This window comes from Trachymyrmex cornetzi, unplaced genomic scaffold (genome assembly GCF_001594075.2).
Source record: "Trachymyrmex cornetzi isolate Tcor2-1 unplaced genomic scaffold, Tcor1.1 scaffold21, whole genome shotgun sequence".
Taxonomy (NCBI): domain Eukaryota; kingdom Metazoa; phylum Arthropoda; class Insecta; order Hymenoptera; family Formicidae; genus Trachymyrmex; species Trachymyrmex cornetzi.
Window position 1 is genome coordinate 573,724 of NW_017296741.1, and position 27,462 is coordinate 601,185.

General features: G+C 33.5%; 4 protein-coding genes and 1 non-coding gene across 8 annotated transcripts; 2 read left to right on the forward strand and 3 right to left on the reverse strand.

Annotated features, from left to right (window-relative positions):
* Positions 1–2,654: 2,654 nt before the first annotated feature.
* On the reverse strand, positions 2,655–12,760 carry LOC108759937 (putative inorganic phosphate cotransporter). Of its 2 annotated transcripts, none has more exons than XM_018505667.1 (7): positions 12,670–12,760; positions 7,697–7,830; positions 4,977–5,277; positions 4,378–4,634; positions 3,965–4,114; positions 3,368–3,742; positions 2,655–3,169 (listed from the first exon to the last, which is right to left on the reverse strand). In XM_018505667.1, exons 1-7 carry the CDS (start codon positions 12,758–12,760, stop codon positions 2,996–2,998), a joined length of 1,482 nt encoding a protein of 493 aa, XP_018361169.1. In that variant the 3' UTR covers positions 2,655–2,995. The 2 variants fall into 2 exon arrangements, with proteins under 2 accessions (XP_018361169.1, XP_018361170.1); XM_018505668.1 differs by having other exon boundaries at positions 2,996–3,169; positions 12,659–12,720.
* Positions 12,761–13,824: 1,064 nt separating this feature from the next.
* On the reverse strand, positions 13,825–22,798 carry glu (structural maintenance of chromosomes 4-like protein gluon). Its single transcript, XM_018505680.1, has 8 exons — positions 21,786–22,798; positions 20,715–20,906; positions 20,374–20,550; positions 19,631–19,923; positions 19,244–19,523; positions 18,495–19,091; positions 15,724–18,167; positions 13,825–13,977 (listed from the first exon to the last, which is right to left on the reverse strand). The coding sequence occupies exons 1-8, from the start codon at positions 22,032–22,034 to the stop codon at positions 13,854–13,856; spliced, it is 4,356 nt and encodes a 1,451-aa protein (XP_018361182.1). The 5' UTR covers positions 22,035–22,798; the 3' UTR covers positions 13,825–13,853.
* Positions 22,799–22,979: 181 nt separating this feature from the next.
* On the forward strand, positions 22,980–23,051 carry TRNAW-CCA (transfer RNA tryptophan (anticodon CCA)). The gene has a single exon. It is a non-coding gene; the product is annotated as a tRNA-Trp (tRNA).
* Positions 23,052–23,313: 262 nt separating this feature from the next.
* crcp (CGRP receptor component) lies at positions 23,314–24,660 on the forward strand. The gene is made up of 4 exons (XM_018505539.1): positions 23,314–23,526; positions 23,602–23,725; positions 23,802–24,072; positions 24,479–24,660. The coding sequence occupies exons 2-4, from the start codon at positions 23,718–23,720 to the stop codon at positions 24,584–24,586; spliced, it is 387 nt and encodes a 128-aa protein (XP_018361041.1). The 5' UTR covers positions 23,314–23,526; positions 23,602–23,717; the 3' UTR covers positions 24,587–24,660.
* Positions 24,633–26,326, reverse strand: DENR (density-regulated protein). 3 transcript variants are annotated; one of them, XM_018505537.1, is made up of 6 exons: positions 26,254–26,326; positions 25,964–26,163; positions 25,329–25,413; positions 25,074–25,256; positions 24,844–24,983; positions 24,633–24,757 (listed from the first exon to the last, which is right to left on the reverse strand). In XM_018505537.1, the coding sequence occupies exons 2-6, from the start codon at positions 26,069–26,071 to the stop codon at positions 24,713–24,715; spliced, it is 561 nt and encodes a 186-aa protein (XP_018361039.1). In that variant the 5' UTR covers positions 26,072–26,163; positions 26,254–26,326; the 3' UTR covers positions 24,633–24,712. The 3 variants fall into 3 exon arrangements, with proteins under 3 accessions (XP_018361039.1, XP_018361040.1, XP_018361038.1); XM_018505538.1 differs by having other exon boundaries at positions 26,263–26,277; XM_018505536.1 differs by having other exon boundaries at positions 25,964–26,281.
* Between the last annotated feature and the right edge of the window lie 1,136 nt (positions 26,327–27,462).

Consider the following 27,462-nt stretch of genomic DNA (forward strand, 5'->3'; position numbering starts at 1 on the left):
TTCAACATTGAAATCACTATACAGCAGAACATAATCTTCTTTAATCATACACCTGCTCTTCTCAATCTACTTTTTCTCTCATTTGTATTATTATTATTATATATAATAATAATAGGATGATCCATTATTCTTGCTTTAAATTATGAATTTATATATTTATAATATATTTTAACGATCACGCGTTATTACGCGCAAAATGCAACATAACATTTTCAAAAGGAAAGTGGACAACTGTTCTTTTATTGACTTTATTTAGAGCAAGTAATGCGAGGTAAAGGTGTGTTTGTTAAAAGAGACAGATTGAAAATTAATTATTTTAGATTGAGAGGGATCTTTGCTTTAATAGAATTTTAGTTAAGAATGATCAATATCGATCCACGTTTTTTTCTTCTTTTTAAAAATCTGCAGTGATGTGTATTAAAACGCGTCGCATATATATTACAGTTTAACTAATTCCATTAAATAATACGAATTCATAACCGAGCTATCATTATCCAAACTACGATAGTATTCGAATAATAAGAAATTGACGACTCGACTTCAATTTTTCTGACGTACTAGGAGCGATAAGAGTTCCGATTATCGGAGTTATTATCCTAGCTATAAATATTTGAAACTGTTCTGTCTTCCAACATGTTTGGAAAAACGAAGTTCTACTGTACATAAACTTTTTCTGTGGAATATATATATTTTTTAAAGAGAGATCGAAGATGTGTGAATTGTGGAAACTTGAGGCGAATTACTGTAACCAGTCATTTAGTTACCAATGTTTTCATTTTTAATATTGATTATATGTATATATGTATGTATATCGATGTTTTGCAATCAAAAAAAAAATTGACGACTCTACTTCAATTTTTCTGACGTACTAGGAGCGATAACAGTTTCCTATTATCGAGGTTATTATTCTAGCTGTAAATATTTGAAACTGTTCTGTCTTCTAACATGTTTGGAAAAACGAAATTCTACTGTACATAAACTTCTCTGTGGAATATATATATTTTTTAAAGAGAGATCGAAGATGTGTGAATTGTGGAAACTTGAGGCGAACTACTGTAACCAGTCATTTAGTTACTAATGGTTTCATTTTTAGTATTGATTATATATATATATCAATGTTTTGCAATCAGAAAAAATATTAACGCACACAATATATATAAATGATTTCATAAATGATTTAATCAAATAAACATGTTTTGTTGAAAGAATTCAAAACTCGATAAAAGAAAAGAGATTTAATAATTAACAACGACTACGTCTTAATTATTTTTTCACTTATTGTGAGATTTCATGACTACGAATCGATCGCGTATCGATAAATAATCGCGATCTTGTCCTATAAAGATAACATATTTAACACGAATGATTTGAACATTACCCTAGCCGGTATTTGCACCAGATAAAGATTCGTTCTCGAGGCGAAAACTGCATTCACTATTATATTTATCCATCAATGCACATCAGGAAAATATAATATAATTGTTAAAAGGTATATATAGAAAGAATAGAAATTTTATAATATATCAAAACAGAAAAATTAATCTTTTTTTTTTTCATGTCTACAGTGTTCTGCATATGCATCATTTTGATTATTGTGCCGAAACAAAAGTTCGTAGCGCTACTTTATTTGTATCATATCTACATGTTTTTCAAATATTGACAATTATGCCATTCAACAGAGCAAAGTTTCAGCTTTAAGAATCTTTTTTAATTGCGGTACAACGATTTTTAACACTGTTATGAACAATCAAAGTAAAAAAATGCTCTTTTCGTGTAATCCAGATAATAAAAAATATTACGAACATTAAAAAAAAATAATTTTGTAAGGAATACTTTAAGCTTTTACATTAGAAAGTCGAAAATTTCTGCAATGTTTTTTTGTTTAGTCACGTGATAGGCCCAAAATGAGAAGACAGTTTTCCATTTTGTTTAGCTCATCCTTTTCTATATATATGTAAAAATTACTAACTTCACAGAAACTCAAATTTAAGTTTTAAAATCGAATTTAAATTTAAATTTCATTTATTTTTAACGAAGTTACAGTTGCTTGAATTTTAAAATTCTTGTCGCTATGAAATTTTATTCCGACTCAATATATTCGTTTATAATATTAAATACAGATAAAAATCTGTGTTTTTACAAATATCTATCGAATATTACAATGATTACTATAACAATTATTTTTACAAGTTATTAACACAAACATATATCTTACGATAAATTTTTAGTCATTTTGTTTATCTCAATAAATATTTGCATTTATATTTTTACATTAAAACTTTATGATATATTTTTTGTGACAAATTTCCAGGCATTCATTTTGAAAGAATTTTTTCGTAATTATTAAATTCAGTTATTTTAAAATAAATAATAAATAAATAAGTTTTATAATAATTTTGAAAATTTTTATTCTTCTGATAAAAAACGTTAGATTAAAATAAAAAAAATATATATATATAATCGAAGAAAACATATAATAGAATAAATAATTTATTCTATTTTGTGAAAAGTTTTTTTATAGGATTTGATGTTTTTACAACTTTTTAGCGTGTTTGAGGCGATCTTGTAGAATATTTTAAATAAAGATTAAAAATTTATTTTTATGAAGAACGTAAGTAAAAATTTATTTTACAAGTCTAAATTTTAGTATCAGATTAATGATTATAATGATAAGTGAAAAAAAAATGGGCAGTGAATAGTAGCTATAGACATAGAATGGGTCTATGTGGATAACACAGAGTTGAAAACACACATCACACTTTATGGCGGAGCAATGATATGTACAGCTGTTCGTTGATGACGACAATAAATAATGACTTTGTAGTTGATCGTAATTTCGATTTTAGGAAGAGTCTTGGAAAGAGAGAGTTTAAAATTAAATTTACTATAAATCAACTCCAGTCCTAACTTCAGACTTACAAATTGATTTTAAATCACACATTATAGTCCTATGGCAAGTTACAAAATTTCAAGAACGTATCTAATTGAATAAATCTCAAGTCCGCGTTTTGTTCTTTTCGTCTTCTCTTTGTTTTTTTTTTGGCGGTTGTGCCTCTGGATCGTTCCACCATTGCACCTCGCCCTTACCAAATATCACAAATACTAAGTTACCCAGGAAGTAAATTGCTGCTGAGACGTAGAACACGATGTTCCATTGAAACGCGCTGCTCTGAAAAGCGAGAAAGCTCTCGATAAAAACTCGTCATTCTTAAAGCATAAGTTCATTAAGGATAAAAAAGTACGTTTAAATAAACATAAATAAATTAGATGAGACATAATTAATTAAAGAGAGAATTCTTAGAAATAAATAAACTAGATTGCTATTTACAGATATTTTACAAGCGGGAAAAAGAAAATGAATGATTACCTCTTCGGACACAATCACACCACTTATCAACGGCGCGATAATGGAGATAACGGTGGCACAACAATTGGTGACAGACATCATAGTCCCGGCAAAGTTTGGACTAAGATCAATATGATTGATTTGGAAGCCGCATAAAGATCCAGCATTTAGACCTACTGCTATGACAAGAATGACGACGGCCCAGGTATAATCATCAGTGGGTGCAAGGCTCATACATGCCAGGGCTATAGCCGGACCCCAATGAGCCACTGTGTTGGAAATCTTTCTGACTACACCCCTAGACACATTCTTCTTCAATGCGTAATCAGAGAACCAGCTCATAGGGAAGCTCAGTATCCACATTGCCAAGTATGGCAGAGCGGAAAATATACCGCCCTATTCAAGGAAAAATATACTTTAATTAATTAATTAAGTTAAAATATTATATATGTAATTGTGATTAAAAAAGAAACAGTTTCGAATAAATTACGAGAACATTATAGTTATTATTAAAATGAAGCAATTAATAAATAAATTTTGAAAAATTCATGGAACTATAAATATAGGAAAAAAAATATCCCATATCCTTTTTCTTTATTTTGCTATCTTATTGCTTACCGCCTGAACTTTGAAATTCAACACGCCTGTCATATAACTTGGTATTTCTGTCAATAGAGTCCAATACCCCCAATTTTGTCCGCAGTGAACTATTATAAGAGCCCACATAGGCACCGAGGTGAACATCGCCTTCCACGGTGTTTTCATCTTCTAAAAGGTACAAAATCATCCTAAATGTAAATATATTATACTACTTTTTATTGCATGTATGATCTTACTGAGTTGTTAAATAAATTTTAAAAATATTGTTTACTAGTAGTTGAACATAATTGAAAAAAAAAAAAGTTTAAACTTTAAATTAAAGAAAATCTTTCTTTATTTTACGATACCAAAAATTATTGAAAAAAAAAACGAATATGTATGTAGCACAAAGTCATTAGTTGATTATTTTTTTTTTTATAATGGATTTTTACCTTGTTGACTTCATCATTGCTTTTCTTTTCAGTTGTTCTCAATTGTTCTTCTATGTACATCCTTTCCTCTTGAGAAATACTGCGATGGTTGGACGGTGCGTCTGCTCCCAAATAATAGTATGCTACGCTCCAGATGATCGATAATGTACCGAATAGATAAAAGATACTAGGCCAACCAACACTCGATTCTGCGAGAACTCCAGCAATCGGCATAGCGATCACTGTGCCGAACTGACCGCCCGCATAAGCGAATGTTCCTTAGGAGGAGGATAAACTAGATTAACTTAATTACGAAGATGTACCCACAATATTATTATAAGTGAAACAATTAATTGTTGTACGATGGAACTATAAAATTTATTTTTCGCATGAAGTTCCTCGCTCTACTCGTGTATCAATAATCTTTTGAAATTTTTAGCAATATTTCAGTATTTTTTAATCAATCATTATTTCTCAGATTTAATCGAAAGAACGTTGGCGTTTAATAATTCTATAACTTACATCACGTATTTAAATATTTTTTCATAAAGCAACCTGCGAACTATTTATTTCCTGATACGATTGGAATATACTGGGCACAGATTCTGATCTATTCTCACCCAGTCGTGCTCTTTCATCGGGCGGTGCCCACTTGGCGAGAAGGGTTTGAATGCAAGGTAATAGACAAGCCTGAGCGAGACCCATGCCTACCCTGCAAACCAGGACAGCCGGCAGACCTCCATAATGAGCGACGACCGGCGTAATAATTTTGAAAATTCCGCAGATAAACATTCCGATGCAGAGAATCTTCTGACCACTCCAGATATTGGCCAAGTAGCCACTCGGCACCTGTGTCACCACGTAGCCCCAGAAAAACGAGCTAAGCACCAAATCTTTCTCTTGTTTGTTCCAACCAAAATCCTGATGACATAATTAATATAATTTTTTAATAATATTTAGATGTCTAAAATAGGTTTTAATGATTTATAATATTTATATTATATCAAGTCCTTACGTATACATATATATGAAATAAAATTAAAGAAATATAAATACGCGTGTAATAAAGAAAATATATCTAAATCAACTATTGTATGATTTTCGTGCTATATGATTTTTGTTCGTGGCAATTAATTATTTTATGATGCATATTATTTTAATTTATTAACATAATTATATATGTATATACATACAGTACAGTAGTGTTTGGGTAGTGTAATTACCCAAACAACACAAAAAGTCTAAAGTTATGACATAAGACGTCTTTAAATCGTCTTTTAGACACTTTTTTAGACGTCTTTTCTTGATTTTAGACACTTTTTGTTGTCAACATACATTAAATATGGCGCATTCTACGTGTCAGGGGTTCACCTAAAAATACTGTTTGGAATTTTTTAAATAATCATGAAAACATGTTAGTATACATATTTAATAAGTTTAAGGATAAAAAAAGGCATATAAAATATTATATGCTTTGTGTCCAAGATATATTGGAGGTAATTATAATTTTTATAATCGTTTTAAAACGTACGTTTTACGTTTTCTTTTCTTGATATTTGTAGCTAAAATTATAAAATATACAAAATTTTTATGCACATAAATTTTCAAGGATTTTCCCTGTACTTTCAAATAAAAACATTAATTTTTAAACGTTAAATTTATTGCAACTGTTAACAAATAATTGAGCAATAATATATATTGGAAAAAAATAAATGCAAAACGAGGTGTCTTAAAAAATTTTTGTTTTATAGTGATTAAACTGAAATTCCAATTTTGTCTTGGAAAAAATATTTGTTTGCAAGCGATGTCAAATTTCTTTTATGGTACCATATTCTATATATATTAGAGTACTCTTGAGAATTTTTTCAGATTTTAAAAAATGGATATGATTTCTCATTTATTATTTAAAACTGAAAAATGAATTTTTTTGTATTATTACATTTTTTTCCTTAAAATTAACGTTTTTATCTGAAAGTTAAAATGAAAAAAATTCTAAAAAATACATGTCTATAAAAATTTTGTATATTTTGTGATTTTAAATACAAATGTCAAAGAAAGACAAATTTTTTAATACGATCACCTCTAATATCTTGGACGCAAGGCGTACGATATTCACTTCTTTTGATCTTAGACCTTATACAACATGTGTACTGACATGTTTTCATAATCATTTTAAAAATCCCAAGCAGTTTACTTTTAAATGGACTCTTGACACGTGGAATGCGCAATATATAATACAATATAATTTATAGCCATTAAAATTTTTCAGCTTTAGATGCTATCATGCTTAAATTTTATCATTATTTATGTTCAGTCTCGATCTCTTGTTCTTGATCTTCCAGCATAAACAAGAATTCAAAAGTGATGATAGGAGATAAATCCGCCAAGTTTATCAACAATCGAAGAAACAATCGGCGATTAAAATCTGACAATTCATCGGCGATTCTTATTAGTGACCTTGAAAAGACAACGGTAGCTGTTATCTGCACTCGAGATCCGTGCATTTATGCGCAAAAAGTTGCGTAAGTGATTGTATCGGCTTCATATTCTACAGCTGGGTTAACATAAAGAATTATGGAAAGCCTCTGTAACTAGATTTATCTAGTTACAGCGATCAATCTCGCGCAGAGGAACAGTGTTTCATCACATTCAGTCTGACCTAATACCCTTTACTCCCCCGATTCCGCGGATACTATTGAGGAAAATTTCCTTCCTTCGACACAGATTCCTGCTCGGTGACGGCGCAAATTTACGGGACATTCTGTGACCGGTAAAAACCGACCTATCGACGTAAGCAGTTACGCTTGATTGGACAAACTTAATAATTCAACAGCTTCAAATATCCTTTTTAACTGGATGCAATTCAATATAAAAATCTACAGGATCTACGTCAAATCAATTGCGACAAATCATTTCGACAAATCAGTTCGACATTGTGAACGTAAAATTTATTATCATATAAATCTAAATGTAAAAGATGCGAATGGTATTTCAATCAGTGCAAGATATTTAAAAAAATCAAAGTTCGCCAAATGACCGGTCAAACTCAACAATCTCGTTTCGCAGAAATGTAAAATCGCATACATCGAGATTTTTAGCATTAAATTAATGAGAGACTACAAATATAAGAACGTACACAAGCAATTGTGATGTTTTGTATACATAGGTTTTTCCAAGTTACAATGAGTTCATCGAGTTATATAACGTAGCATGCTCGGTACACTTCTCTGACAATCACTAAAACATAATCTCGAATATTTTAAATTGTTTGATCAGTATCAGTGTCCCAGTTATCAGTTTTAAACCAAGATAAAAAAGCAATTTTATAACATAATTTTACCTCGATATTTGGATTCGCGGTACTTGAATTCGCCATCGGAACCACGGCAACTGACATTCCAACCCTGAGAGTGTATCCGATGGTCATGGCCAGGAAAAGCAGCAACGCTTGCAGATGTCTGATCCCGAACATACCTGCGAAAGAAGTTCATTCTCTTATTCCGAACAATACAATTTAATATCAAATTGATTAATATTTATTTTATATATAAATAATAACAAAATTTTCGAGAAATTCCTTATTCAGTTATCTAAATTTGATACTTTTGTTACATAATTTATAAAAATAAAAGCTAATCAAAAATTATTTCATTATTTCTTATAATTTACAAATTTTGTTGGTTCTCTCTTTAGAAAAAAATCAAGAATTTTCAACGATCGAAAAAAACACAATCGAACATTAATCAATCTAAAACGCGAATATCATTTTTAATTAACATTCAAGCTTAAGTTGGATTAAAAATTATTGTTATCATAATGTTAAAATTAATCTTGGATCAAGCTTAATCTCAAGTATTAGCGATAATTAAGTAAACGAGTTGAGCAAACAACAAAAGATATTCAGATACAAATGACAAGTGGATGTAAAATTATGTGTTCTTAATTGGTAGGTCGTAAAAAAAGCGTAATAAAATGAAAATACAGTTTAGTAACTAACGATAATAATAAAGCAAAAGATGATAATAAAAACATGAAAGAAACGTTAAAATGAATAATATTTTCTCGTTTAGTAAAAAGTGAATACTTTTTGCCATTTAAAAATAAATTTGAAATTTTTTTCAGGACACATACTTATCGAAGGAATGATAAATCGTTAAGTGTAATTACTGAGTATATTGCAGTAATTATTGAATTATACGCAGTTACTGCAACTGTAATAGCTATAATCTATAATTAATCCCATTTATGATAACAAATGACAAATCCAATTAGCATAAATCCGCGGATATTAGTTACCTGTCTACAAGTCGAAAGCGAGTTTCGCTCGCATCACGTGACGTTAGAAAAACGAATTAATCCATGGTCGTACTTCCGTAGGCCAATAAACTTGCTCTTTTTAACTGAATTTATTGCATCGTTTATTTTTTTTATTTTTTTCTTCAACGTGAAGAGAGAAATAACAAAGACGGACCGTCGTTACAAGAAATTCGGGAATTCATGGTAGCATCACTTTATCTTCGTTGTTCATTGAATGTTCAATAAAATAATGCACTCTGGATGTGTCTAAACGCAGCCTAAACTGAAAATAGACCTATTTTTCGTCTCTGCATTGGACTGAACTTTTTATTTCACTTTCGTCAAATTTCAAATATATTTTTCATTTTAAGTACAATTAAAGTGTAGTTTACTAGAAAGAACATTTCTTCTTTTTCTCTTCACGATAAAGAAAAAAAGAGAAAAGAGAAATAAATAGTTAGTTCAGCTAAAAAGAAAACAAATAAAACATTTTGCGATAACACAAGTTTATATATTCAATTTAAAATAATCATCGATTTGCATTATATATAAGATCTTAGATAAGAATTATTTAACATACAGAAAGATATCAATTTCAATTAAAATTCATTCTTTAACCAACAATTTTATACAAGAATCTTTGTTTTATAAATCGACTTAATTTTCACTTAGGAACGTTTATGGCTTGGAAAGTGATTAAAGTTCCTGCATACTAATTCTCCGTTACAAAGTCATTACTAATCATCACGTAATCATACAGGACGCGTATAATTATGTAGGCATGTGCCGATGATATCCAGTTAACATACAGCGAAATAATGGCTCGAGAGAAGAGAAACACGCGGATAATGTGGAAGAAAAGCGGTTTTTTTTTTTAGATTTTTATGAGACAAATTTTATTCTTTGCAGAAAGAACAACTCCAAATTTTGATTTAAAAAAAACATTATTCGCTTATTGAAATTACCTTGAAACTTATCACTGATATACATTTCATTAATATTATAAAGATACAATAATTTCGAGATTATATTTTTAATTAGCTCTTGTGTTATCATAGCCAATTTTATCAAGTAAAATATCCGATAATACAATGATAATGGAAACGAGAACCTTCTCAAAAATTTTAGAAGACATTACATTCTACAATAGGAAAAATATATTATCAACGTAAACATTGCATTCCTTAGAAATAAGTAGAATGCGATAATATTAAATAAATATTAAATCATAAGTGTAAAAAAAATTTGCCAAGTTCGAACGATACATTTCTCATCGAAATTGGATGATAACTAATCGATATAGCGAGTGAGATCCGATAAGAAATAAGCAGGGAAAATCATACAAAAATAAGTCGTGATGACACGTAACGAGATTTATGAAGATACACAGATATCGAAATAATATAATATATACGTGATAAAATATAAAAAATATAATTTTTTTCATAATGTAATTACTCATTAATGAGAGAGAAATAATATACGGCGAAATGGACCCGCCATCCGTCGATCATCGCGCACGGTTTGTACTTTTGGATCATCGATCCCAAGTTATAGACGACAGCTCACTCTAAGTGTCGATAACGCGGTGACGCTTTTTATTGCAGTCGAAACGAAGCGAACTTACAACTTGTACACCCGATAATCCCAGATAAAATAACCAAACGATAAACAAGAGAATTATCGAATACGCGCTAGAAAAACACTTTCAACATCTTTCGTCGATAATTACAAAATGAAGACTCAAATGGTAGCATAACTGAGTCAATTAGAAGATTTGAAATATCGTATTTTCGAGAATTTTACACATCTGCCTTCGCTTTATTAAATATTTCTCATTAATTTTTAAATAACATTGTTATTATTGACGTTGCTGACTTCTTTTATTACCGATATTATATGTGTTTGTATTTGGTACTACTATTTTTATATTTTTATTACTTTACTATTTCGATCTTTCTATATTTATTATATTTGTTTTTAGTAATATAATAGATAGTTTATGGATGACACTATATCACAAGTTACAAGCAATTTCAAAAACTACTTTTCCTCTGCGACTTTTCTTATCGCTCAAAAGATACCTTTAGGCATATATTTTTTTAAACTGTTTTTTTTAAATAGTATCTTTTTTAAACTTAAAAGATCGAGTATATTTCGCTACGCTTTATCTTCAAGGTGATCTTGTGAAGTTTAACAACGCAATTTTATACTGTATTGTATACGAACAAAATGTACGCGGACTTTGTTGCAATATGTGCATTCTAGACGAAATTATACAATTGCGACAAAAAAGGACGAATTCATGATATTATTCAACCGATCCGTATTGCAAGGTCGTTTTGCATGTTAATGCAAACTCTACATTCGTTGTATCACAAATGGCTCTACATTAGTTATGTCATAAATAACTTGCGATAATCCATTATTACTTTACTTTCACTGCTCCTTAATACACTTTTGTAAATGATTTTTATTGAAAAAAATATAAAGGTAATTTTACACGTGTTTTTTTATTTCAGTGTCTCTTCACGATTACTAATCCGATGTCAACGATTATGATCGCTTAAAGATCATTGGTCGCGACTGACAGGATTAATTTAACGATACATTCCACACAACTACTACACTAGGATATCTTTGTGTTAAGTCCTATTTGCAAACTTGTCTCATTACATCGTAAAAAAAATAAGCGAACATATGAACCACTTAATTAAATTTAATGGCTTCTATTTGATGAAGCTACAAATGTTTTCCTACGCGCGGGAAACACGTGTGACATTTCGCGAGATTTTAAATGAAATTTTCAACGAAAAAAAATCATATCTCTATTTGGGTGTAAACAATCAACCGTTCCTGAGATATTTCAATATTAATTTAATAACGCAATTCATTAAAGTTTATACTCAAGTTTATGATGTTTTAAAAATTTATGTTTAATTTTTTTTGTCATGTTTTATCGTGTTAAAATTTATAAAGATATGTAATCTGTAACAAAAATAATTATTTCTTTTATCTTAACGATTATTCCTATCATAAAACATTATTATATAATAGAAGAGAATTGTTAGTGAGGTTTGAACTCAAGTCTATAAGTTAAGAAGCTGTTACCATATCCACTACGCTACAAATTAATAATTGTAATGAACTGTTGCTACTAAATTTAATATTGAAATTTAATATCTCGAAAACGGGGTTGTCAAATACAGATATAATTATATTCAGGGGAACATACTTTATAACCCTGTCAACTTTCATTGAAATCAATGAGGACCACTTCTAAATCTTTCCTTGTAAATTCGTAATTCGCTAACTAATTCTGAATTTATACCTAGAAGCTATAAATTTTCATTTGTTGCAAGCATTTCGTTGATTGAACAATATTTACGTGTCAATCTAACATATTTCTTCCCCATTTTAAACACATTTATAGAAAAATATAAGTATATGTTACAGAAATATATTTCATGGAAAAATGGATCTTTTATGATACCTCACGGCTAGATATTTTTTCAAAAATTTGTTCATTGGGTACAATTTTAGATAGTAAGTATCGTTATCGTTAAAATGTCGGCATTTAAATAATTATTTTTAGACGTTAAAATGATGACATTAGCTTACTATCTGGGATAGAATAGCGAAGTCGATTGGACGCTTTCAATGCGCACTGATACACATTAAAACCGTCGTGCATAAATTGACGTAAAGATATATTTATAATAAACGTGAAAACCGATTAAATCGTGAAATACTCAATACTTTATTGTGTTGTTAGGTAAAATATATATTTTATAATTTGAAATACTTGTTTTTCACTTTTACACTCAAATTAAATCATTGTATAACGACTTTAATATGCACCAGTGCATACTAATGCTTCCAATTGAATTCGCTACAAGAAATCTGATTCTTAGATAAATTCCACAGATTACAATCGCACTCCTTTCAGTCGTTTATTAAATCCTTATTCGAATATCAAATTCAAGTATTATCCACAGTCACTGACGGTTCTCTTACAGCTCTGTTGCAGGGTCGGGGCCGCCACGGTGGACGTCTTTTGCGACGTTTTCTCGACATCGGCGTCTTCATCCTTCTTGATAGCCGTCATTTCGCACGTCGCGTCTCCTCGCACTCCGTTAAAATCCTTATCTCGCCCGCCGTGGCGATATTTATACGGGCATGCCCCTTCCTTTTCGGTCTTGTTTCCGTTCTCTCCCTCCATTATCATCGGCGCCGTCATCGTCGTTGTAGTTTAACAGGTGATTTACCTGATTTCTCCTTTTCCGCGGAGATCGAAGTATCTAAAACCGTAGCTTAAAAATCCTTTTCAGAAAAAATATTTCTTCAACAGAGTACAAAACAAATCTGAAGGAATTGTTTCGCAACAAAGCGAACGTCAGCCTTACGTCACTTTTTCCGGATTTTCGAGTGCATTGCTCGTTCATCTATAATATTAGCATAATCGCAACCACTTAGAGTGAACATCCGAAAAGAGAAGCTCGGCAAACACACGCAAATAATCTTTACAATTAAAAATGAATTCCCTAATTATGAGGAATAATTACGAGTAAATAAGGATCTATGTGCTAGGACTATCCGACAGTAAAATTAAACGTGAAGCATTTCAATTCCTGTTTCAATAGTAATTTTAATATAGTTTCTTCATAGGCGACTTGTACAAACATATAAAAATATTGCATTTTGCACTTATTATAGATCCGCTTCTCTTAACCGAATCAAGTTGCTCGATTTATATTTGAAATAAAATACATACATATACTTGATTCTGATTGAAGAATACAAAAAAGGTGAAATGTAAGAAAAAACAGATAAAAGAAGCGAATCCTGTGTCTTACTCTGTTATACAAGCGTTCCCAAATATCTTACACAAAAATCTTGAATCGTTCGACAAAACTGAGAAAATTCGCGTGTATAACACTAAATTTAAAAATAAAATTATATCGACTATCTTTTTTTATTTTATCTGTTATGATAACTTTATGATAACTTTCTATACACAGTAAGTTATGGTACATTACTTCACATCCTTAGCCAATGTTAAAGGGCTATAAAGATGCAAAAAAAATCGTATTCTACAATTCATTATGCAAAAATATAACAGTATTTAATTTATAATATTTATACTAGGAGTTGCCGGCATTAAGTCCCGGCGCATATCTTTTGATTCTGGAAGCGTCACGTTACTGCGACCTTTGCTTTTTCCTAGCTGGTCCTTTGTTGTCGTTCTCTTCTCTTTCCATACTTTTCTTCGCGAGCCTGGAAGAGTACCGAGTTGGCGTTAAGCGTACCGCCAATTCCGGAAGACTGAAACAATTAATGATGCAACAATGAATTTCGACGCGAATTTTAGAGAGGATAGATAATAAAATCGCTTCAATTCTTTCGCTACTACACAAAATTTTAATATATTTTATTATATAATATTATTTTTATTGCCGGAGCAGGTTTCAACGTCGCGTGGATTTTAGCGTGCCTAAGATATTTATTTTTTAAGTTATTGTATTAAATGCATCATTGAACATAGAAGTCTTTTTTTATTCAACTAGCCCATTTCATGCGCGCGCTACGCGCGCGCTGACCTCACATGACTGATTTTATCCTGATTTTTATAAACTTTTCTTATTTATCACTCGTTAACTCTTATTCTTTATATTATTTTACATACTTATTCAAGTTTTGAATACAAATATAAAATATTTATTTTTTCTTTTTATTTTTAAACCTAATCAATATACTTTAAAATATATACTTTAAAATCAATAAATTCTATACGATTTGAAATTACCCTTCCCTTTGTCTACGGTTGTTTTTACAAGCTTTTGCTGTATTCTTCTTTGGTCCCTATTTTAGTTAGGCTTAGATTTATTATTTTGTATGGTTCTCACTCCCGAACATTTGTCCTCCCCCCGTCATTTTTAATTTCGTGGAGACTTATTCCTGTTTGTCAAACAATATAGCTCATTGTTTGATTTGCCTTTCCTCCTTTTGGCTATTTTTTTTATTTCCTTTTTTCCAGCCATTTTAAATTTTCAAATTCTAAAATCAGATTTAGCATCAACAACCCCGAAAACCTTCTAATGCTTCATTTCTCTGAAATCGGAAGACTTTTAACATTTCCGTCCGCCATATTGGTTCAGCCATTTTGAATTTTCAAATTCTAAGTTCGAATTCGGCATTAGTGACCTCGAAAACCTTATAATGCTTCATTTCGCTGAAATCGGAAGACTTAGCATTTCCGTCCGCCATATTTGTTCAGCCATTTTGAATTTGTAAAATTTGAAATCGGATTCGAGATCAGCGACCCCAAAAACCCCCGAATACAAAACCACATCAAAATCGGAAGACTACAACAGTCTCAACGAAAAGAGGCTTCAAAAAAACGTAACACGGCAATTTTAGAGAGGATATCTTTGAATTTTTTAAATATTTTGCTACAACTTTGACAATAAGTTACGATATATGTAGTTAATGTTTTGCATTAACAATAAATGTAATATACAATTAAATAGTCTTAATTAAAGCAAAGAATCGATCAAAAGAAAAATTATTTCACGTGATAAGTACTAAAGATAATTCATATCTAATCTTTTTTAATTGTAAAAAAAAACATATTTTTCATTCGCTGACAATCAACTTATTGTTAAGCAATAGAAAATATGTTACTGTGTTTTCCAAAATGTACAGTAATCATTTATCAGTAATTTATTCAATGGCTGCGTTTAGCAGAGAAAGTAGCTTTGCAAATGTTGTAAAATTCTTCAATACGATTGGTTCTTGCTTTTGGTTCCTTATGGATCTAAATATATAAACCAATCATAATGAAGAATTTTACAACAGTTGCAAAGCCGCTTTTTCTGCTGAACGCAACCATTGAAAGATAACTTCCGTGTTTATCATATAACACGCAAAAAATAAATTTATTTCGTATAATTAGAAAATTATATAATTTTTCACTTTCCGTAAAATAATATAAATACAATAAAAGGAGTCTCTAGAATCTTAAGAGAGAGAGAGAGAGAGAGAGAGAGAAATAATAACTTTAGTACTCACTCTAGTCGATCAATTTTCTGCCGCTTTCCATTCGGTGTTTTTGCGTTATTCTTTTTTGTGTTTTTCTCCGCATCAGATGGTGTTTTCTTCGCGTTATTATTCTTTGTGGACAACGTTTCTTCCTTATTTAATGACGTTTTTTTCGTATTATTGTCCTTCGCGGGCGATATTTCTTTCTCATTCAACGACGTTTTTTTCACATTATTGTTCTTCGCGGGCAACGTCTCTTTCCCGTTCAATAATGTTTCTTTCCCATTATTATCCTTCGCGGGCAACGTCTCTTTCCCGTTCAATAATGTTTCTTTCGCATTATTATCCTTCGCGGGTGTGGTGTTCTGTTTGTGTGAATTCGTTTGAGTGTGTTGCGACAAAGGCAGTCGCGATTTCTGCAAGGTCTGGGACGCGTAGGTCTTCGAAGTAAGCTGCGTGGGCGGCACGATACCATTATTTTCGTAGTAACGGGACAATCGGAGAGTCACACTTTTAGAGCAGTTAAACGTCTTGTAGATGCCTACCAAAGAGTCGGCCAGTTCGAACATATTCGAGCGTAATGAGATGACGATGAACTGTGCATTCTTCGTGCGCTCTTTGATGTAGTTACCAACAATGGAGACGTTCTTGAAGTCGAGCGCCGCATCGATCTCATCCATAAAGTATACAGGCGTGGGTTTGTAATGATGGAGGGCGAAAACCAGCGCCAACGAACTTAGAGTCTTCTCACCACCACTAAGTTTATCGATGCTCTTCCATGATTTCTTGGGCGGACGCACACTAAATACAATACCCTCACTTAATGGATCTAACGAATCCACCAGTTCTAGCTCTGCATCGCCGCCAAGCGTAATCATCTGATACATCTCCTTCAATTTGGTCGTGATCAGGGTGAAACCGTGTAAGAATTCCTGGATCCTGCGTCGCCGAGCAGTCTCGTAGATGTCGCGCATCTTGTTGCGTATCGACGTCGTCTCTTCCAGGTCAGCGGCACGGCTTATATACAGCGCGTCTTTCTCCTCGTAATCCAAAATGATTTGCATGTTGGGTATCTGCTCGGGTAGCTTTTTCTTTATCTTCATCAAATTCTGCAGCAACATCTTCATGTCCAATTTATCGATCTCCTCCTCAGTCAGATCCTTAAGCGGCTCTAAAGTTTCATGGGGAATCTGGCGTAATTTCAGATTCTTTATGTCCCGGTTATACGCGGGGATCATTTGCTGTAACTCCTTTAACGATTTCTTATTCTCTTGTAATTTCTGCTCCACATCGATCTTTACCGCCTTCATCTTGTCCTCGCGCGCCTGCAGTTCGTCCAGCTCGCCCTTCAAAGACGATGTGGCGTCGTCCCGCTCTACCAATGCCTCATTGAGTCCCTTCAATTCATCCAGAATTACTTTAGCATGTTCCTCAAGTTCGGATTTTTCCTTCTGAATGTCCCTTAGCCTCTGCTCGCAGGTGTGTACATCGTTTTCCAGCGTTTCTATGTGTTTCTCAGTCTTCTTGACGTTTCTCTCGGCAGTTTTAATAGCCACCTGCAGACGATATATCTCCGCCTTGGTTTTATCTATCGATTTGGTCAACTGCGCAATTTTTGCCTGCTGATCCCGCACCCGACTGCCGGAGATATCATCTATCTTCTTGTTGATACGTTTCACCTCTTGCTCTACCGAAGCGGAATTCTCTTCGACTTCGTCCAGATGCAATTTCGTCGCATCCACCGTTTTCTGCAGTTGCATAACTTTCTCTGGATCTGCTACAGCGTTCGCAACAGTTTTTTCCTGCGCTTTCAGCTGCGCTCGCAACGATGGCTCCTGCTCGCTCAGCGTCTGTACCTCGATACTGAATTTCTGCCTATCAACTTTTATATCTTTCAAACCGGATGTCAACACATGGACCTGTTCTTCCAGAGGTTTCTGCTTCATTCTCAGCTTATTGCACTCTTCAAATACAGTATCCAGCTGCGATTGTAATTTTTCGATATCAGCGTTCGACGGTTCATTCCTCACCACCTTCTGACCCATCCGACCTCGGAATACTGTGCGACCACCACCACTCATCGTACCCGACAGCTCGATCAGTTCGCCTTTCAATGTTACCACGCGATACCGTATGGTACCATAAGCGATACGTGTTGCCTGATCCAAATCCTGCGCTACCAAAGTGTTTTGTAGACCATAATAGAACGCTGGCAGAACTCGCTCATCTTCTACTTTAATCAGATCAAACAGTCGATGTACGTTCTCCGGTGTTTGGATCCTCTGATTGATCTTACTTTGGAATCGCTGCTGTTTTTCTAAAGCTATAAATGTAGCGCGTCCTATATTATGTTGTCGCAGATAGGTGACACATGCCTGCGCAGTGGTTACCGTGTCCACAACAATGTCGTCCAGTGGACCGCATGCCGTAGACACAGCGACATCGTATTTGGCGTCAATGGCGCCCAAATCGCCCTGTACAGAAACAAATTCTTACAAAATGCTATTTCAAGCAAAAGAAAATCTTGATATTCGCAGATCCAGCGTACTTCAAATTAATGTATTTTTGTTCAAAGTTAATGTAATTGAATAATTTTTTCATTTTATCAAAATCCGAAGAATAAAATTATGTAACTTAAAAATACATAAAGTTGTGAAAAATATTTGTTAAAAGAATCTTTCACAACGCGTAATTGAAGAAAATGTCCGATTGGATCAGAGTCCATTCAATCTGCGAATATTGATCAGAGTTAACCAATGCAATGCTGTTTTATTTCGCGCATCTCGGAAAATCTCACTCACCAGTCTCCCAAATATTCCAGGTAATCGTCCCTCACGTTTTTCTCTCATCAATGAGTCTAAGACGTTGTTTCGTGACCTACTGGCCTGCATGGCAGAACGCTGTTCCTCAAAAGTGATTCGCATCTTCTGCAGCTGAGCGGTTTTCTCGCTTTCGAGTGCCTTTACTTCATTTAGTTCACTCTGTGCCTGCTTCAAACTGCGCTCGGTTGCCGGAATTTTCGTCTCGAATAATGCCAGCTGCTTTTGTCGCTCTTTGAGAGTACTCGCCGTTCTTTCCAAAGACTCTCGGAGATTTTCCAATTTCTCTTTTTCGACTTTCTCTACCGATGTATAAAGTTCCAACTTTGACTGCGCGATATCATACGCCGCTTTCGCTTGATCCACGTCTTTCCTAAGAGATATAAGCTTTTTCTCCAACTTGGACCGCTCATTCAATAACGGCTCTGTCTTTTCCCGTAGATTTGACATCAAAGTTGCTAACGCAGCCTCTTCCTTTTCTTTGTTGGCTGCCTGCGTCTTGATCAGACGCTCGCATTCATTAATATCCTTGGTGTTTTTCTCTGGTACCATCAGTAGTTCCTCCAGCTTACTTTTCTCCTGTGATCGTTGCATAAATTGCCAAATATATAATTTAATACAAACAAAAAATATATATAGCAAAATATAATACTTATAACTTACATGTAAATTCAATATGATTTACATGTAAATTCAATATTTTTTGCTAAGATAATAAAGAGAAGAATTACCGTTTTGCTGGACGCTATATTAGCTTTCCGCCGCTTATTTGTCTCTATTAGTTCGGCGTGCAACGACTCATCCTGCTTGCGTATTTCGTCGAACCTCGCCGTGGCTTCGTCCTTCTGCTGTTGCAAAGCGTTCCACTTCTTGCTTTTCTCCTTAATAGTCTTGATTTTTTCCTCTTTCTCTTTGCTAACGCTGATCATTTCGTCTGTCAATGTAGTATATTCCTTAGTAATACTATCGTTCGTCGCTTCGCACTCAACAAGCTTCTTCATTGCCTCGGATCTGATAGAAATATTTCGTAATTTTCAATATTTAGCTAAGCTGATATAATGTTTCAAATATCTTCAGATTTAAGTCAAATAATAAAACTATTTTAATGGACAACTCACTTTTTGCAATGATAAATTTGATGTTGCAGACCAATTATTGAATTCTCCGTTTTTAAGTATTGGACTGCCTCTTGCATAGGCTCCTCTAAAGCCTCTTTCTCCTTTTGCACAACTCTAAGACGATGCAGCTTCTCTATTTTACGTTCTGTTAATTCTTCGACCTTATTCAATAATTTCTCCAAGGGTTCTTTGTAACGAGATGTGCCAATAATATCTTCCAGAAATTCTAACATTCCGGTATCGTTTTCATTTTGAGCCTTTGGTTTCATTAGTGCAATTTGTTCTACTTCACCCTAAAGAAAGCAATTCTCATGGAACTTTTTACCGATATAGAATTTAATGTAATTAATATGTATTGATTTTGATTTGAATGTATTTAATATATATTGTATTTTATACATAATAAATTAATTTTAAATGTATAATTTAATATGTATTAACTTTTGAAATAAACTGAGTTTTTGTAAATATTTTGGTATATTCTTTCAAAAAAAGAACATTAACACTAGAAAAATTCAAAATATTAAACGTGTTTAAGAAATAATCAACAAATGTAAAAACAGTTATATTGGCTCAGAGGAAAATTAACTATATAAAGTTTGGTTTTTCACAAGAATTATTTTAAAAATGATACGAAAATAAGATCAAATAGATTACATGTGTTCACACAATTAAAAAAAATCTTTTAAAAATTAAATATCTATTCAAGATTCTACCAATAATAAAACATTACATGATTCTACCTGTAATATCAAAAAACGATTGTGATCCAAATCGACTCCATGATACCTCAAGAGTTTGGCAATTTCTTTAAATTGTACTTTCTTCTTATTAAGTTCATAATGTGATGAACTATCCTTGAACGCTGTTCTGGATATGACAAACTCGCTGCCCGGAACAACATCATAGTCTTCACCAGGCTTAAAATTAATTTGATTAAAAATTAATTAGCTTAGTATTCTTATTAATTATTATTATTATATTACTATCATTATATTTTTATTAATTATTATTAATTACTAGCAGAAATCAAATTGTCACACTTGTACTTATACCTTAAACTCTAAATCATTAATATCATTACCTTATCAATAATTCTTTGGAAATGTATAGAAACGATGCAACTGTTCACATTCGGATGCTCACTGGAATTGTGTATCAGGACAGAGATCTTTTTCGACCTAATCTTGCTAGCACGATAGCCAAACACAAACAGCATAGAGTCTATCACATTGCTCTTGCCGCTACCATTGGGACCCACTATCGCCGAGAAACTCTGAAGGAAAGAAATGATAAGTCTGTTGTTTATTCTTGCACTAGACTGCACTAAAACTTCCTCACTTGTCCCAAATATCTATTTAACTTCAAGTTCTAAAAGTGTATGCTAGTTTAACTTTGGTAAACAGCTCTGATAACACTTATAACAAATTCGGTCCACTTGCATTATACTAAATTAGTGCATGCTAAAAGCTGCTGTATATAAAATTGGCCAAGTTAAATGTAGACTGTATTCCAAAATTCACTGCCAGCACTAAAAATCTATAGTTTACGTTATGTATATTATACATTTTCAGCATTGGCAGTGAATTTTGGAACAGTCTACATAACTGTAAAAGCATGACAAAGTAAACTGCAATGTTCACAAAATGTTGGCATTCTAGTAATTGATCTGGACATGAAAATAATCCATAAGGCCTGATTGCACCAACATTACTTTGACTTTAAGCAAGACTTAAAATTCTGTCTGTCTCGTTTTAAAGCAAAAGAAAAATAGAAACAGAATTTTAAGCCTTGCTTAAAGTCAAAGTAATGTTAGTGTAATCGGGTCCTTAATCACACAGCTATTGTATAACATATATTTTAAATGATTAAATATTTTTACATAATTTACATAAAGCAGTTTTTAATGTGCATTAATCCAATTTAATATGAGTGATTGAATTCATTATTAAGACCTGGTTCTACAAATGAAAGATTAATATAATCTTGGTTTAACTTACTATTTATATTTTTCCAATTCTAAGAATTTAACTTACTACTTATCTTTCTCTAATTCTAGAATTAGAAAAAGATAAATAGAAGTTACAAGATTAAAGTAACTCTTACATTTATAGAGCCAGGCATAAGAATTGGATACATACACCAGTGTGTTTACCTTTTGAAAGGGACCAATTATATGTGTGCCAGCGTAGCTCTTAAAGTTTTCGTTAACAATCTTGGCGATCATGAGCCTGGATCCAGTTTCATCAATCTCATTGAAGTTTTTCAAAGGTGGTGGGATGTATATCTCATCATCCACCTTTAGGCCACCCTCCTCATCTGTGTCAAATCCCTTGTCCTGCTCGTCGACCTCCATGTCGACCCCGCTGGAGGTGTGTCTCTTCGCTGGGGAGTTGTTGGCCATCCGGACGGTTTCTACAGTCTTCTATCTACAGCTCTCCAGCCTGCGTCGTAACTTCGCACTGTGTTTCGAGGTTAGTCTTTCAACAACATCGTCGATCTGCCGCTTGAATTGTCAATACAAGTTCATTCACCAGGCTACGATATCAAATGGATCACCCTCTCCTGCTGCGGCACTGTTGAAACGCGAGCTCACATTCGCGAACCGATCTTTCCCGCGCGATACTAGCCGAAGGAATTGGACGGAATTCTAGAATCCTGACGCGAATCCTCTAACCTCACCTTCTCCAGAATTACTCCGATTACGTTTTCCCACTGTGCTTGACGTTCCCGTGACGCACGAATATTGCGATCGAGTCAGATGAACGACAGATCTAGGTCACTATCAGGTTCCCATATTTTCAGCACCCATCATCGTATATCGCATCACGCCGAAGAGGCGTCCTGAATTCAAAATCCCGCTCGGCCAACGGAATCGTCCGAACGATAAACTCGAATTGGTGCGATAATACTCGATCGTGCGTGAAACTCACCCCACTCATGCGACGCAGACGACTCCCCAGGTCGCCGCGAAATCGCGCGTCTTTGAATTCCTTCGCGAGTAGCGAAATCGTCCGCGAAATCGTCTCCTTAGTCCTCTGACGACTCCGACGCGAGCTGCGCGAGCAAAATGGCGGTAAAACGGATTCGCTCGTTTGGCACGGTCCGTCTGGAAATAACAGAAATTTTTTCTTCCGTTTCTTCACTTCGATCGAAGATAAGCATGCATTTGACGCTTTAACAGAAAAACAAAAAAGGAGAAAAAAATGAAAAATCCATCCTATTAAAGGAAGAGAGAAACAAGGTGAGAATTAAGAAGAAAGCGTCTACGCACGCGCAGTGACCATCTTGACTACGCTAGCGAGTTCAGTGGCCTGAAGTGAGCGCAATTCGGATGTCACTACCACATGACTCCGTGGCGCAACGGTAGCGCGTCTGACTCCAGATCAGAAGGTTGCGTGTTCAAATCACGTCGGGGTCAGTTTTTTTTTTTTTCCTCTTTAGTTTCGTGTACTCGTTATAAATACGTACGCGTGCGACGTAATTTTTTTAGAAATATCAGGCACAGTTGTGTGCAAATATGAATTCTCGAGGTATATTTTTGTTCCTCGTAGCGATTCCTTTTACATTCTGATATGAGACTTATTCGTGTTGCTTGTATTTTTAAATTCAGAATTTTCGTTTTCTCTTTCTCTAATGCTCGAATATATATTTATCTCATTTTAAAACAGATTTATGATCATCGATGTAGTACATTTATTTAGAGAGAAAGAGAGAAAAGATGTGGTAGGATCAGCTGCATAGAACGAGTCAATACACTCGAACGGAACAGGTGCAAACGAATGTAAACATACTGCAAAAGCACGTGAGGAATTTGATGAATATTGCGAAAATTGCATATCCAAAAAAAGTCGCAATTTGAATCCGTACTAATAAAACAAAGCTGTCGAATCTCTGTAAGTAAACAAAGAATTAGTGCATTTTGAGTATTTAACAAAACGATATTAATTATCGAATGTTTTAACCTCAAGGTTAAAATAACATTGACTTTTCCTTCAATCGAAGAACATAAGAAAAAAGTGTATTGACTTGCAAAATCACTTGATCACATTATTATAAAACCTCCATTAATTTAAGAAGACACAACATGAAAGTGTAAGTTGTCATCAAATATATTAGATTTTTTGCTTTTGGCGAGAATTGTTATATCTCACTATCATTGATTTTACAGTATAAAAGGAAACTGGAACACTCTTCTAAGTAATTACGAGGTTTTGGATATTTTGCAAAATACGAAGTGTTCTTACAAAAAGCAAAAGATGAATCAACTTGCAACCATCACTTATCAGACAATCAAGTATCTAGAAGATACGCCATGTAAGAAGCAGAATCCAGAGAAAATCCGAGAGTTTCTGAGAGCCATGGAGCCCATGAAATTGTCCAAGGCCGAGAAGCTTACTCTTCTCAATCTTTGTCCTACTACACCTCTCGAGATTCAATTGGTATGGCTTCTTTCTTATAAATATCCTAATTCAATGCTGTACAAGATTTGTAATTTTTGGGTTATTTTTAATGGAAATAGAAAAAAGAAAATAATACATTCCAATGCTAGTACACTTTGGCTGTGTTCAGCAGAGAAAGCAGCTTTGTAACTGTTGTAAAATTCTTCAATATGATTAGTCTTGCCCTTAGTTCCTCATTGGATTTAAATGTATAAACCAATCATATTTAAGAATTTTACAACAGTTGCAAAGCTGCTTTTTCTACTGAACGTAGCCATTAAGCCAATTCCCAGAATTACAAATCTTGGATAGTACCATTTTACTTGATTAAGAAGCAGAGAGATTCGAATCTTTCGACATTACTCAATTGGTGATAGATCTATTCTGAAATAATCACTATATATAGATGGTAGAAGAGAGCGAGGAACGACTATCGGATGAAGAGGTGGAAACTGTGCTTCAAATCGTCGCGAATGTGCGAGGAGACGAGGAAGACACAGAACAAGAAACCTAATCTTAGACCTTAAAAAATAACTTATTTAAATATATTTTATGTATGTACATTTTATTTATATAATAAACATGACTGGAAATAGTATATAATTAAATTATTGTGCGTATATAATAGTGGATAGCCTTATTATCTTTTTTGATCCCCAAGATCGTCTATAGAGTCTTCATCAATCTGAAAAAGAAAAAAAGAATAGGATTTTCCATGAAAGACTTTACATTCAATATACCTACTTTCTTCCTCTATTTTTCATAACTTACTTGTGGCCATTTTTCAGGTATCACCTCAAACAGATCATCCTTGACATCTCCCTGTATAACAATTTCGTCGTCTCCAGTCACGCTGGATCCACAAGCAAACTTACTACCGAAAAACTTTGCTGCTACCTTCAAGTCGATGTCTAAGAAACAAATTATTCAAAATTAGAACATTTATTCGTTTCGCAATTCATTTAGAATCTAAATTTTAGATTGTTTTGATGTTGTGTTACCAAAAGTGCTAAGGCCAGTTACGACTGTAACGGATTTCTTCTTTCCTCTAGGTGCTCTAGAGATAGTTACCAATCGTGGTATATCCTCTTTCTTCTTGGTTTTCAGCATACCTTTACCGCCTCGCTTCTGCCGCTTCTTCTCATCCTCTCCTGTGCTGACTTCGGTAGAGCCATCCTCTGTAGCTGATCAAAAAATAATCCTTCAGTTAGAATCTTAAACTGTTCGCTATGATGCTCAATTCTATTCATAATTACCTAATTTTATCTTTTCAAATTCAGTAGGCAGATTCCTTTCTAGCCATTGCTTGCATTTGTCATACTCTGGATAATATTCGCAATACTGTAAATCAATGATCATCAGATTTTTACCAGATTCAAACTTCTAATAAGAGATATCAGTGTATTTTCCATAAGAGATATAAGTATATTGACACAAGAGTCATTCTGTTTTTCTCTCTTACTGAATATCGAACAGAAACAGAATGATTTCCATATCAACGCATCTCCTAAGGCCGGAGCAGACTAAGCATTGAAGAATGAGATTGAAGATTGAAAGATTGAAGTTTGACCAATTAGAACAAAAAGAGCCAGAATTTTTTGTTCTCATTGGTGAAATTTTAATCTTTAATCTTCAATCTCAATTTTCAATGCATAGTCTGATTTCGGTCTAAAAATCTCTTTGATTGTTAATCCTTTTTTTCTATGAGAGTCACATTGTCTCATTGAAAGAGATGAAGGAATTAACTTGAATTGAAACATTCATCATTTTTTTCTAAGATAAAACATGCTTAATTAATTCTCAATTATAAATTTTGATTGCCAATTATGATTCCTCCATTTTCATAATAAAGCACACATTTTTTACATCAGTATTAAAAGTAACGATTTACCTCAATAGGTAGCGAACAGTTTCCGCAATATTGAACGCGGATGGGATAAGTGACATTAGGGACCGGTCCTAACTCCAATCGAAACTCTGGCAGTTCTTCCGCTGACATACTTGCGCTGTCTAACCTCACTCACGGTCTTGTCGGGCAGCTCTTTTAGAGCGATCGTTTTAAAAATTTTTCCTTGTGCTGCGTCGATCTTCCTGGAAACGCAACAGTCTTTATTTTTACACGGACAAATACTGTTAACTACTGCCTGCTACTATTGACTGCTGCTAACAAATATCTCGCACCGTGCGCACCGTTAGGTTAGAAACGCCAGGGATGTAGAAACTTAAAGATCGATTTCTATGACTAGTGAAGTGACGGGAGGGTTTCGTTTGCACACATCGCATATTGAACACATGTATCGCTGATTGGCCAATTTAAAAATAAAATAATCTGATTGGTAAAACAGTAAAAAATTACTAGACACCAGTTGATATGAGTGGTGTGTACAATCAGAACTGTAGGCAAACGGGATTCTCCCAAAGTGACCTTCGTTCCCCTAAAAAGCATTCACACCATTCTACAATTATGAATTATATAGTTGTTAGTGATTGTAGTTATAAGAATTGTTCAATCACAGTCGAATATGAGGAGAATATTCAAGAGTATGGTTAATTCTTATAGCTACAATGACTGTGCTCCAAAATTTACTGCCAGTGCTGAAAATCTACAGTTTACGTTACGTGTATTATACATTTTTAGCACAGCCAGTGAATTTTGGAACACAGCCAATCATTTAACCCCGGATTTACAATAGCATTTTAATAGCGTATTCGATTACTGACTCGACCCGACTCCGAGTCAACAGTCTGTTCTTTTTAGCTGCATTTCTTACACGTAACTTAGCTCTTCTTTTGCAGCTAAACAGAACAGACTATTGACTCGAAGTCGGGTCGAGTCAGTAAATCGAATACGCTATAAGTCTTAAGCCATAAGAAATGGACGAATCATAATCTCATCATTCTCTTGGATTTCGACCGTAATTGGTCAAATTCTTATGACTTAAGGATTAAAACACCTATTGTAGATCCGGGGTTACAGTCGAATCCGAGAAAAATAAACGACTGTAATTCGCCCATTTCTTATGATTTAAAGCTTAAAACTCTATTGTAGATCCGGACTAAGTCCAAATCTACAATAAGTGATTTGAGCCTTAAGCCATAAGAAATTGACCAATTACAATCGAATTCTAGGAGAATAATTGACTATTAGCGTATTCGATTTACTGACTCGACCCGACTCCAAATCAACAATCTGTTCTTTTTAGCTGCATTTCTTGTATAATTTAGCTCTTCTTTTGCAGCTAAACAGAACAGACCATTGACTCGGAGTCGGGTCGAGTCAGTAAATCGAATACGCTATAAGATTCGTCCATTTCTTATGGCTTAAGGCTTAAAGGCCCGTCTACAATACACGGAGTAAGAAGTAAGAGTAAGAAATTGACCAATCACAGT

What these genes read in the sequence shown, in the direction of transcription:
- glu (XM_018505680.1), bottom strand. Translation starts at nt 22,034, where the DNA reads ATGGCCAACAACTCCCCAGCGAAGAGACACACCTCCAGCGGGGTCGAC. An exon ending in TAATTGGTCCCTTTCAAAAG is followed by an intron (nt 20,907 to 21,785) that starts GTAAACACACTG and finishes TCTTTCCTTCAG; the next exon opens with AGTTTCTCGGCGATAGTGGG. An exon ending in ATATAGCGTCCAGCAAAACG is followed by an intron (nt 19,092 to 19,243) that starts GTAATTCTTCTC and finishes CAACGATCACAG; the next exon opens with GAGAAAAGTAAGCTGGAGGA.
- LOC108759937 (XM_018505667.1), bottom strand. Translation starts at nt 12,760, where the DNA reads ATGACGGCTATCAAGAAGGATGAAGACGCCGATGTCGAGAAAACGTCG. An exon ending in CCGCGAATCCAAATATCGAG is followed by an intron (nt 5,278 to 7,696) that starts GTAAAATTATGT and finishes TTATGTCATCAG; the next exon opens with GATTTTGGTTGGAACAAACA. An exon ending in GTGTGATTGTGTCCGAAGAG is followed by an intron (nt 3,170 to 3,367) that starts GTAATCATTCAT and finishes CTCGCTTTTCAG; the next exon opens with AGCAGCGCGTTTCAATGGAA.
- crcp (XM_018505539.1), top strand. An exon ending in CACCTCTCGAGATTCAATTG is followed by an intron (nt 24,073 to 24,478) that starts GTATGGCTTCTT and finishes CACTATATATAG; the next exon opens with ATGGTAGAAGAGAGCGAGGA.
- DENR (XM_018505537.1), bottom strand. Translation starts at nt 26,071, where the DNA reads ATGTCAGCGGAAGAACTGCCAGAGTTTCGATTGGAGTTAGGACCGGTC. An exon ending in ACTGTTCGCTACCTATTGAG is followed by an intron (nt 25,414 to 25,963) that starts GTAAATCGTTAC and finishes ATTGATTTACAG; the next exon opens with TATTGCGAATATTATCCAGA. An exon ending in TACCTGAAAAATGGCCACAA is followed by an intron (nt 24,758 to 24,843) that starts GTAAGTTATGAA and finishes TTTCTTTTTCAG; the next exon opens with ATTGATGAAGACTCTATAGA.